General features: G+C 35.9%; 1 protein-coding gene across 2 annotated transcripts in view; it reads left to right on the plus strand.

Annotated features, from left to right (window-relative positions):
• The window catches only part of LOC109082129 (collagen alpha-1(XIX) chain-like), a 125,133-nt gene that overhangs the window by 35,960 nt on the left and 75,872 nt on the right, over positions 1–13,301 (plus strand). For both annotated transcript variants that reach the window (XM_042737393.1, XM_042737392.1), the window contains 4 exons: positions 1,523–1,558; positions 3,022–3,051; positions 4,136–4,162; positions 4,482–4,535. In XM_042737393.1, coding sequence (XP_042593327.1) covers positions 1,523–1,558; positions 3,022–3,051; positions 4,136–4,162; positions 4,482–4,535 — 147 coding nt within the window. The remainder of the gene's footprint in view (positions 1–1,522; positions 1,559–3,021; positions 3,052–4,135; positions 4,163–4,481; positions 4,536–13,301) is intronic.

Genomic DNA, 13,301 nt, shown 5'->3' on the forward strand with positions numbered 1-13,301 from the left:
TCGAGACCAAATCCAAAGATGCGAGTTTCAAAATGCCTTTCTCCAAACACTTTCGTTTTAAGTGCATCAGTGTACTGTAAACATCATTTTTGTTTGTTTTCACAAACATATTATTTTCCGTGGTAATAGACAACATGTCACAGATGCTGTTAGTAGAACACAAGTCACCTTTAATCTGGAACTTTCCTTTAAAATGCCTTCCAGAGTTTCCAGCTTATATGTGACTTCAGTGAAACAGAATGTAGAATAGAGCTTCCTGCTCTGATATCTGCTTCCCCAACCCCCCGTGCACACAGACCACTGCGGGACTGCTTTCCAAACAATAGAGCAAATGTTATTCGCTAATTAGCTTCCATATTACCCATTGTCTTTTACAGTTTGTGGTTTCTTTGTGTGCCTGCGTGCACACGTAATTGTCAATGCAGTGTTTTCAGGCCTTGAAGTTCTAATGAGCTCCTCTGCGTTAGAGCAGAGAATAACCAGCTTCTTTTCATCTCATCTCCCAGTCAGACGGAGGGAGGGAGGAAAAACCTTAGTTCGGATTGAAACTGACAAGTTGGGAAAGACACGTCACGCTCTTCAAACATAGAATGACTCGGAATATCTTCAAACGGGGCAGCTTTAGGTGTTCACAACTTTATATTTCTGCAAACTTTGATGTGGAGTTTCTGTGGATTTAAATTGAATTTGAGGAAGGCTCTGCCTGTTTTTGTCAAGGGGTTTTGACTTAAACTGATGTTTCCGCTTGTATTTCATAACCTTGAATATATGAAAGTCCTTAATTTAAGAGCAGATAAGCACAGATATAGGAACAGCTCAGTCGTTTTATTAAATTACACAACACACACACACACACACACACACACACACACACACACACACACACACACACAAACACATATATATATATACACATATACATATATATATATATATATATATATATATATATATATATATATATATATTATTATATTTTTTTTTTTTTTTTATTCTTTTTTTTTTTTCTTTTTTTTCAGGTATGTCTCACAGAACTATTCTTAAAGGAATCGTTTTCCTGACAATTAAAATTTTGTTGTTCCAAACCTGTATGACTTACTTTCTTCTGAGGAATACTGAGTTGAAATGTGGAACAATATCTTCCCTTTTGAGTGAACTGTTCCCAAAATAGCTTTCTGTACCATAGTACAGATCAGTTTAAGCGAATTATTGACATTTGGATTTGCATAATTAAGTATCTCTCTGAAATATTTGATTCTGTTTGGTAAATTACAGAATTGTGTGGTCAGATATTTTAATTTAATTGCCACTAACTGTGTAATAAGTGGGATATTATACAGTTAAGCTGATCATTATACTAAACACACTATATAAATAGACCTGATTTATAATGTGCCAATGATGTGTTAACTGTACATAATCCTTTACTCATCTCTGGATATTTAAGGAAAAAAAATGCTGTTGTTTGGATGATTTGCTTTTATTTGTAACCACTCCTCTGAATTTTGTCTTTCTGTTGCAGGGGGAACCAGGTCTGCCAGGAGCGGAAACACTCTCGGTATGTATCTTACATCATCCTCCAGCAACCCTGCATGTTATTTCATAGCTCAATGTAAAACTGACTCTTTATAAACGAAACCAACCATGAAGCATGATCTGCATTATTAATGATATGATTGAGCACTGAAATGTGATTTATGGAGATTTATGCTAAGGTTTAAGGAAATGGTTAACGTTTCTATTTATTCAATAGTTTCCACACAAATATTAAGCAGCATAACTCTTTTCAACATTGATAATCAGAAATGTTTCTTGATCACCAATCCATCATATTAGAATGATTTCTGAAGGATCATGTGACACCGAAGATGATAGAGTAATGGCTGCTGAAAATTCAGCTTTGAATCACATGAATAAATTGCTTTTTTTTTTTTTTAATCTAATAAAATAGAAACCAGTTATTTGAAACTGTAATAATATTTCACAATATTTTTACTGTATTTTGTTCGAGTAAATGCAATTTTAAGACATCTTTCAAAAACAAGTTTGTGAGCAGGATTGTAAAATGTGTTGTAAGCAATGTTTCTGAAAATACTGCATTCACTCTCTTTATATTCAACTGAAACAAATAAATAAATAAGCACAGAAGAGCCAACACGTGCTCAGTCAGGGGCGACCAACAGCAGTGTGGACAGACTGGAGGTTAGACGTGTCCTGCAAGTAGAGAGCTAATATTTCCACACATTATATGAGGGACACGTCCACTACATCTCATAAGACACCAGAATGGGATGTATGTTCTTTTGTGTGTATGGATATAGTACTGCAGCTCTGGCCCTTTATGTGACATAAACATTAATCTAACCCCAGCGGAACTATATCAGGGCATAACAGTTATTTACTCATGCTAATTTTACATTTTATGAGGACAAGCAGGAATACCAGGGATGCAAACGTGAGACCCGACGACACGCTTGCCATATCACCATTCGCTCTTGTAGTCAAGTTGTAAATCGTGCAAGACAAAAACATCTCCCAAGCTTTAGCGGCTGAAATTCTTGATGTTTAAACAAATAGCAAATTTAACATTTCAGGTTTTTAGATTGTGTTATGGGTGTTGTAGACATCTGTCGCTCTCTTTTTTTTTTAACGACCTCTAAAATCACAGGCTGTCTCTCCCCTGTTACATTCTGACAGTTTTAGGAGCCTTTAAAACTCTTGTTCTCTGACTTTCACCGAACACAAGGAGCGAATGGCTATTTTTGCAGCTGTTTCTAAGATGTGTCAGTAATTTCGAGGATGCCAGCTGAAAGATGACTCCACACTGTTTTACTCTGCATCTGAAAGGCTGTGTGTGTGTGTCTTGTGTGTATGTGACTGGTCTTGCAGTTTGTCCTTTCAGTGGTTCATGTACTGTAATGATATGTGTTCCTGACCTTTGTTCACAGAGTTTACAGCTGAACTTAATTGCTTTGTTTGTTTAATGAAACAAGTGATAATCTGTCTTCTGCTTTCTTCTAGGTTGAGCAGCAAGCTCAGAAAGGGGACCAGGTAAAATATATTTGGGTTTTGTGCCTTTCAGCACATACTGTAGTAGTGCAGATTTGACTGATTTTTATGCAGAATTGTATTATAGTTCTTGTAAGGCAGCACTCAATACTTATATCCACCTTTTCCTGGATTTTCCTGCAATTTTTCATATTTCATAGGGTAACCCTGTTGCCATTTATGCAGTGTGTTTTGAATTAAAAAGTTAGAAAAAGTCTGCTGGTGCTTCTTCAGAACGTTCTGCATCTTATCCAGCCAGAACTGCTAAACATAAAGTTTTAAATCTCAAAATGTAATATATAAAAAAAAAAAAAAAAGACGACATCACAGTAACTTTTGTATTGAAAATTGTGATCAGTCTGTCCTATCTAGTTCTAAATCTATTTTCTGAGCGATAGTATGGTTCATGTTCAGGGACAACATAAAACAAGATGTGCTGAGCATATGGTGGCAGCATGTCATCTGCAGCACTTCAATAAAACCTAAATTTACCTAAAACATTTTCTGTTACTTTATTGCAAACAATGGCATTTCCAAATTTAACTAGTGACTTTACACAAGATATTTTTGTATTTAATTCAATTCAAAAGTTTGAGAGATTTCTGTTCATTATGAAATTATTTTATTCAGCAAGGATGCTTTTTTTTTTCTCCAAGTATCATGGTTTCCACAAAAATATTAAGCAACTGTTTTAACATTGATGAAAAAGAAATATTTCTCGAGCATCACATCGGCATGTTAGAATGATTTGTGAAGGATCATGAGACACTGAAGACTGGAATGATGACTGCTGGAAATCACAAGAATAAATTACAATTTAAATTATATTAAAATAGAAAATAATTCAATTGTAATAATATCAGAATTCTGCTGTTTTTACTGTATTTTGTTTCAAATAAATACAGCTTTTGTGAGCATAAAGACTTTTTTCAGAAACATCTTACATACCCCAAACTTTTTAATGACAGTGCAAAGATAGATTAGGATAATAAAGCTTAGCCTAAAAATGTTGCTTAAATAGAGACCAATTTGGATGATTTAAAATATTCAGAGAATCTATATTTTTTCTTTTTCTTTTTTTGTGCAGGGTCCCCCAGGTATTCCTGGAGAAAAGGTAAGTGCTTCAGCAGCATTTTCATGAATTTATTTAATTTTTTTTTCTTCCTTTTTTTGCCTTCCTTAATGAAGTTCACCCATGAGCTGTGAACATACCTCTGTCTCTTAGCACTTTAGTAAGTGCCGACATGTAAACCCATCCAGGCAGGTCCAGCTGTTTTGTCCTCATATTTAACATTAATCTTGCTTCTGGATGTAATCATGTTTTTGAGAGCATTAATGACCATGGACAGGTGGAAACCTCCGGAGCCGCCTGCTTTATGTACTGCAATGCTTTCTGAGAACTGAAACCCTGATCCTTTACCCATCATCCCCAGGGAGACGGAGGCCTGCCCGGTCAACCAGGAGCACCAGGGAAAGAGGGCAAAAGGGTGAGTAAACTGAAGCAGGTCGCCGCCTGTGTGGTCTGGATCCATGTTGCGTATAAGTGTTTGTGTGACTGAGCCATCAGCGATACGGGCCTTTTCGGAGTGACCCAGCAGCAGCTGGAACGAATGAAAGATTGGGGAGCTCTGTGTGGGCCTTGTCTCATGGGAATGACTGTGAATATTCAACTGTAAGGTCAGTTGTAGACTGACAGCACGTGTGGCCGACCCCAGCAGGAAACAATCTCAAGGGTGATTTACTGTTCAGTCGTGACATGCTCGAACGTATTGAGAAAACGATAGTGTTTCATTATTGATTTTATCCTTTGTTTCTCATCGCCACCGGCCAAGGGTTAAATTGTTAGTCTGTCCGCGGCACGAAAGCTTTATGTGAAATTTGACTGCCTGCAACAAATTGCAGTTGCGCGTTCTGCTTATTTGAATTACCTAAGCCGCTCAGCCATTTCACTAGAGGCACGCTAACACCTGTTAACGCAAATGTTATCTCGGCTCCTCGAGTGGTTAATGGTCCTGAATAGCGTACAGTTGTTTCTTGACTCCCTTGAATGTGATAAAAAGTATTAAAAATGCATGCCACTTAGATGGAGGAGAATACTTGTGTCTGCCGCAGGGACTGTAAGAGCAGCATTAAGCCCATTCAACAGAATGAATGAATGAATATTTATTATCCTCCGCAGTGGTGCTCACTGGAGTGTTATCATGACACTGTTGGGTATTTTCAGTTCAATGATGGATTGAGTGATGCACCGTACCATGGACATCTGGATTTTGTCTACATTGGTTGGGAGGGTTTCCACTCAGAATAGCAGTGTAATTCCTTGCTCAAGTTCACAATTGCTGTGTGTCTTCAGTGTGCAACAATGAGGAGTATTGAGGATTTCATTTAAAAAATGTGTGTATACTGTGTGTGTGTGTGTGTGTGTTATATATGTGTATGTATATATATATATATTATATATATATATATATATATATATATATATATATATATATATATATATGCATGTGTGTTTTTTTTGTTTTCATATCTTTTAGAGTTATTATTATATATTGTAACTTATTTTATTTTATTATTTTATGAAAATTGGCTAGAAATTAGAAAGCTAGAAATTATACAGCTATTTTATCTAACTCCAAATATATTCATTAAAACAATTTTGTTGAGAGCTGTAATAAAATATTGCAAATTATTTAATTATTTATTTCTGAAAGTTTGACAGAAATCAGAAATTAGATATTAACACAATTTTGTTGGAAGCTACAATGAAATAATTATGAATTTGTTTGCAACTTTTTTACATTTTATTTTGGTATTTCGGAAAGTTTGATAGAAATTAGAAATTATACAGTTGTCTAAATCTACATAAATTCATTAAAACAATTTTGTTGGGAACTCACAATTTTTTTTTTTTTTTTTGCAACTTATGTTTTATTTTGATATTATTTATGAAAGTTTGATATAAATTATACAGCTAACACATAAATTCATTAAAACAGCTTTGTTGGAAACTATAATTAAATAATTATGAATTTGCAACTTATTTCTATTTTATTTTGATATTATTTCTAAAAATTTGATTGAAATTATACAGCCAACTACACATAAATTAATTAATGCAATTTTGCTGGAAAACTATAACAAAATCATAACTGTTTTTTTTTTTTTTTTTTTGCAAAAAAAAATTTAATTTTTCATTTATGAAAATTTGGTAGAAACTAGAAAGCTACAAATTGCACATTTTTAATTACACATAAATTTAACTAAATTTTTATAGGAAAACTGTAACAAAATCATTATGAATTTGTTTGCAAGGCATGAAAATGGTTGTACAAAATCAGTGAATGTAAAATTTTGTAACAGTTGTGTCATGTGGCCTGAAACACTCTTCAACCAGCCCCAAGCCAGCAGATCCATCCTTATTGTTGAGCTCTGGTATTATTAGTCTTGCATATCCAGATGTTTGGCATACGATCTGGTGTACAGTGCAACTTGTTCTGGCAGAGAACCAGCCAGACCAGGTAGAGCCGTTCCGCTGACCATCCTCAATTCACATTTGTTTTATGTTGTTTAATTCTGAGATCATCTGAAATTCCAGGAATGGGGATTTTCATCAGAATTTCAAAATTCCAAAATTCAGTAGCGTTTCATATAGTATAAGGAAAATTCACCCACAATGTGAAAATTATTTCCTCACCTTTGTTATTCCAAACCTGTATAACTTCCCTCTGTAAGACATATTTGGTCAGTTGGATCATATATTTTCTGTTGTACTTTGTAGAAGAAAGTTTGTCATACATGTTTGGAATGACATGAGGGTGAGTAAATAATGACAGAATTTTCGATGTTGAATGATCTATTTCTTCAAAGCTCAGGCCCCGTTTACACTAGTGCGTTTTCATTTTAAAAAGTTTTAATTTTGTTTTTTTTTAGCTTGTATTTTTTTCACTTTTTCAGTTGTTTTTTTTCTTTTTAAAAGGAGACTTTTGAAAATGCTGCAGACCCCGTTTTAGTTTGAAAACTCCAGGGTTGCATTTCAGTGTAAATGGACCAAAACGGAGACTTTTGAAAATGATGGCGTGGCTGCCCACATTCGCTCTGCTTATCCTTGATGACCGTGTAAACAATAACATCATGCGCATTGTTGTACCCATAGATGTATAGGTAGTAGAATCCCCATTCGATCGCTCCAAGCACGTAAATGCATCCGTGATCTAAATAATAGGGAATCTACCTATTCAAATCTATGGCTGTACCTGCATGAATGGTCACGTGACATGCGTTTTAGGTTGTGTAGTGTAGATGGAGATCGTTTCTGAAACGCAGTGGAAGCGCCAGTGTAGACCAGGATTGTTTTCATTCTAAAACACTTTAAAACGAAAATGCACTAGTGTAAACGGGCCTCAATGTACTGTTCTGTACATAATGTCTCTTTTAGGCCGCTCTTGGATAGTGCTGTCGAGGTACTTTCGAGGCACAACAACCCATCTGCATTTTCTATAGTCAGTTAAACATTTTATTAAACTCTTCTCTGAAACGAGCACAGTGTTGTTGTATTCCTACCTTCTGTGAGATTAAAAGGCCACTACAAGCCCATGACCTTTTGTGGAAAATTCTGAACATAATGTCAGCTTCTACCAACATGATTCCTCTTTAATTGGTTGGTGTTATAGAAAAAAAGCTGTTTAGAATCCAGACGCTGTGTTCTAATGATCTTGTGGTCTGCACCCCACGAATTCATTAAATTCTCTGCACTCGCAAGGGATCGCACTAACGTTTACCACCCACGCGAGTTAGTTTGCCCAAAGACTTACTTAGACGGAATTATTTTCCAGCTGCCATTTAAATCAGTGTCAAGTATATTGTTTTGTTGCAAAAGTCAGTGTTTGGCCCTATAAATAACTTTTGCTTTGATGACTGCAGAGCTTCCCGGTGAGCAGGGATGTGGTAAGGTTTCGGGTTATATTTGGCAAGTCACATGCAACCAGGTAACTTGTTGAGCAGGACTGCGGCGCTCTGCAGTCTTGGAAGCTATTTGGGGAAAGGGGGGACATGGGTCATTATTACTGGCCTTCTAGACGAAGACAAGCCTCTGCTTGTGAGAGACTCTCTTCCAATTAGCAGCTCTCATTTTCCACACCACTGTCGGTCATACGCGGCTGCCATCTTTGCGGCAGTGAGTTTTTCACTGCTAGCAAGGATTAATCTTTGTCCTTTGTCACATGTCAAGTGTAAGCATTTATTTGCGTGTATTTATTTTGTTAGCCAACCAAGAGTTTACAGTATTGACAATGTAGATGTAAGCAGTGCAGTGTTGTGTAACAGGAACACAGTTGCATGTACAGGTTTGGTGCCTTTTTTTTCTTAGCTCAGAAATCAAAAGAAAACATGATAAAAATATGCCATATCAATCTATTTTCTTTACGCCATTTTTTGCGATATATTCTTTTTTATTTAAAATGTAAAAATAAACATAAGAAATTTATCCTAAATTATTCTAATATACTGTATATAAGAATACATTTTATATATATATATATATATATATATATATATATATATATATATATATATATATATATATATATATATATATATATATATATATAAAATATCTATCTCTTTAAGCAAGATAAATGTGCATAAATTATATTATTATTATTCATTGTTTTTTTTTGTTTGTTTGTTTTTAAGCAGAAACCTTGCTTAATTCTGTTGTATTTATGGGGTAAGAAAACTGGCTTTTTTCAAGATTATTATCTGAAAATATATATATTCACAATATATTATTTGTCTTAACATCTTTTTCAGTTGTTCTAAATGTCTAATTTTTTTGTTTTCTGTTTAAATGTTTGTTTTTTAAAATGGAAAACTTTCTCTCCCTCTCGCTCTCTCTCTATATATATACTATATAAATATATTTTTTTTTCTGCTTTTCGCTAATGTGCTGATTATGCATGCAGGGTGAAACAGGCCAGTTCAGAGTTATTGGAAGAGATCACATTACGGTTACCTGCCTTCCTCACTGATTAAGCAAATACAATATCTCTTATAATATATTCTGGAAATTTGAGACGTGCGGGCTAAATCAATGTTCATGAAAGCAAGCCGGAAAGCTTTTCTCATAGATTTCTTGATGAAGGGGTCAAAAGAGTCAGCGCTCCTGCCATCTGACCGATGAAGTTTAGTTAATAATGTCTGAATGTCAATATCTGTAATAACTCAAGCATATAGCATTAAAAGACACCAAAATAAGAATGGAAATGGATCTGAGCACCCATGGGATAAGAGCTCATGTTAATTATGAGATGGAAGGTGGCAAGAGGGCAAGAGTGTTCTTGCACTGCAAAAAATCATTTCATTAATTGCTGTTAGAAAATATCCAAACACAGTTTAAATAAGATTAACTTAGTTGCATTAGACTAGTTTTCATACAATGTATTTTGAGTATTTTTCTTTTTTCTTTGTTCTTTTAAGTATAAACCTTACACAGTTGTGTTTTTTAAAACTATCAACATTTCTTTTTATATAGTGTTGGGTAGCCCTTCCCACAACACAGTTTGATTGGTCCAAAATCCCACTCCTCTTGACTGTATGTATCTGATTGGCTGTTATTGTGCCTTATTGAGGAACCAAATTGTGCCAGACAACTTCTTTCCACTCTAGTTTGAAATATTTACTTTGCAGGCAGCTTTTGCATTGCGGCATGGCGCTAATTGGCTAAGCTGCCGATGTTATTTAAGTTTACCAACGCCTCTGCTAATGAGACCACTTTGGTATGTGTTTACATGTGCTTGCATGTGTGCGTGAATGAGCCTGAGTGGGTTTATTTATGTGTCGCTTTGTGTTGAACGGGTGGCATCAGGTTGATTTAAATAATAATGCGTTGCGACTGAATTGCACTAGGAGAAAAGGCATGAATAGTAATGCAAAGTGCTTGCTTTTATCCATTATGGATGGCACTAACACTGTGTGATGAGCAAAACTGGAGGACTTTGGGACCATGTGACACGCTACAAGAGATCAAACAGGAAGCAGAGAAGCGCCAGCAGAAAAAAAAGGATCTCTCTCCTTCCCGATGGCGGCACACTGAAATATTCATCAGTGGTTGGAATGGGGTGCAAAGCTCTGTGCTGCTGGCTTCCTGCGCTACAGGACGCAGAAAAGCATTTGCCATGGCAACGAGACTGCCAGTTTATGTTACACATAGTCAACTGGCAACTTCAGCTGACATACATGTGTGTAATTAGTCAGAATTGAGCTGGAGAACGACTACTTGTGCTGCAGGTGTGTGTAGGAGTGTGTGTGTGCACGCTTGGGTAAACAGAAAGGGCACAAACCTCTGTAATACACCCACAGTAAATAGATGGTTTTATTATGGTTTTATTAGGAGACAGAAAAGCAGCAGCCCACACTTGCGTATCACTGTGCGCTCGCCCCAAAGCCAGAACAAACACAGAGCATGTTCCCGTTTAATGTTCTGCCAAGTTCTCCAGCGCTCAGTGCTGCCCTGGCTGGTGTACAGTCATGTGTGGGTTCAATGTGTGCACTCACCTCACACTCACACATAATAGTGTTCATCGGCCGTTTAGCTGGTGGGATGCAGAGTATTATCAAATAGGAGCTTCAAACTCTTCACTAAGCGGCTAAGGACGTGGAGAGCTCACTCTTGTCTGTAATGTACAAATCTGCTTTTTCGCAGAGAGTGCAGCACTGCAGTACTGAACACCTGAGCAAAAATCATAATTAAATCATCGGTTTGGATCCATTTTGTAAAAGCAACAGAAAGCATTGTTAAAACGAAGAAGGCATTTAGGATGTGCTGGTAGTTTTTGGCATGATCTACTAATTAAGATTGTTCCCAATGATAGAGATGCAGTAGGTACTGTGGATGTTTGAGTGTTGTTGTTTTTTTGTTTTTGTTTTTTACAGTTTTTTTTTCTGCACCCCTTTACCTAAATTCATTACTTCAGACTTATGTGCCCTCTAGAAGCTTGCGTTCTGGAAGTGAACATCGCTTGATTGTGGCATCCCAAAGAAGCACAAAGTCACTTTTACGGACTTTTAAATTAAATGTTCCCTCCTGGTGGAATGACCTGCCCAACTCAATCTGAGCAGTCCTTAGCCATCTTTAAGAATCAGCTTAAAACACATCTCCATCTTTATTTGACCCTCTAACTTTTTCACTCACTATTCTAATTCTATTTAAAAAAAAAAATTAACTACCTTTTTAATCTTTTTGTATTCTATCTATTTTCTTTTCATTTACTATACAATTATAAAAAAAGACCTCTAACACTAGCTTGCTCTATTCTTTTTCTATTCTATCTGTTTTCATTTTATTTATTATATTATTTAAAAGCCCTTGCTACGTATACTGTGTTTAGGCTAACTGAGACTTGTTATAGCACTTATATATCATTGCTCTTTTGTTTTTTTTGATTGCTTCCATTGTCCTCATTTGTAAGTCGCTTTGGATAAAAGCGTCTGCTAAATGACTAAATGTAAATGTACAGAGAAACTTCTATTGCAGTTGTATCATTGCTGCCATGTTTGCATCATTATTTTTAGTGTGTTTTAAATAGACCTACAAATCTTTGAATTTTGAAATCAAGAACTTAAATGTTAGTGAGTATAATGCTACAACACTTGTGTGTATGTGTGTGTGTGTGTATATATATATATACAGTGCTGCTTGAAAGTTTGTGAACCCTTTAGAATTTTCTATATTTCTTCATAAGTATGACCCCAAAAAAGATTAATGTAAACATGTGTCGCGACACTCGGTAGTATCCCCTAAACAAAACAACTAGGCAATGAGAAGTGTAGGCATTCTAGGTGTGAGACGTGCACCAATGGTCAGAATATTATAGACAAAAGAATAATGATTAGCAGCAGTTCAGAATTAAGTATCCTTTTTGCAATACAAAAGAACCATTCTATTTCCATAATCAGTCCTTTATGGGAAGTGTGAATGTCTCATAGTCTGAAAACTTCAGCATGATGTGGGAAAAAAATATTGGAGTCAGTTTGTTGCTTTATTTTATTTTATATGTTCATTTGTTTTTTTAAACTGGATAAATTGTTGCACCTTTTATATTTTATGTGATGTCATGATTTACTTTTGATAAATACAAAGGTTTATTATTGTATGTTCATTTGGCATTTCATTTATTTTATACCCTTTAAATTTGCTTATTGAAAGAACAATAGCAGCAGCAGCAGCAGTATCAAGTATCACTGTTGCCTTTCCCAGGAGTGGTTGACCAACAAAGATCACTCCAATAGCAAGATGTGTAATAGTCAGTGAGTTTGCAAAAGAATCCAGGGTAACTACTAAGCAACTAAAGGCAATTCTCATGTTGGCTAATGTTATTGTTCATGAGTCCACCATTGGGAGAACACTGAACGACTATGGATTGCATGATAGAGTTGCAAGGACAAAGCCACTGCTCTCCTAAAACAACATTGCTGCCTGTCTGCAGTTTGCTAAAGATCATGTGGATGAAACCAGGGGGCTACTGGAGAAATTTTGTGGACGGATGAGACCAAAATAGAACTTTTTGTTTTAAATGAGAAGTGTTATGTTTGGAGAAAAGAGCACACTGCATCCCAGCTTAAGAACCTTTCTACATCCCATCTGTAAAACATGGTGGTGATAGTATCATGGTTTGGGCCTGTTCTGCTGCATCTGGGCAAGCATGGCTTGCCATCATTGATGGAGCAATAAATTTCGAATTATACCAGCAAATTCTAAAGAAAAATGTCAGGACATCTGTCTGTGAGTCTCAAGAGTAAATGGGTCATGCAGCAAGACAACGACCCCAAGCACACAAGTCATTCAACCAAAGGATGGTTGAAGAAGAATAAATGTAATGTTTTGAAATGGCCGAGTCAAACTCTGGACCTTAATGGACCTGAAGCAAGCAGTTCATAGGACGAAACCCACCAACATCACAGAGTTGAAGTGGTTCTGTACTGAGGAATGGGCTACAAAATTCCTACAAGCCGCCTTGCAGGACTGATAGATCTAGATCTATATACTGATAGATCTAAATATCTAGATTTTGTTTGTTTTAAGTTTTATATCAGATCAGTTTGTGTGGGTATCTAACCCATGACTTTGGTCTTGGTAGCACCAAGCTCTTCCAGTTGAGTTACTGGAAGGTTTTAAGGTTTATTCCCCTCTCCATTAATACAGCAGAGGGACTGTGCTACTTCCGCTGTGTGCAAAGAAAACACTGAGATACTGA

This window comes from Cyprinus carpio, chromosome B13 (genome assembly GCF_018340385.1).
Source record: "Cyprinus carpio isolate SPL01 chromosome B13, ASM1834038v1, whole genome shotgun sequence".
Lineage (NCBI taxonomy): Eukaryota > Metazoa > Chordata > Actinopteri > Cypriniformes > Cyprinidae > Cyprinus > Cyprinus carpio.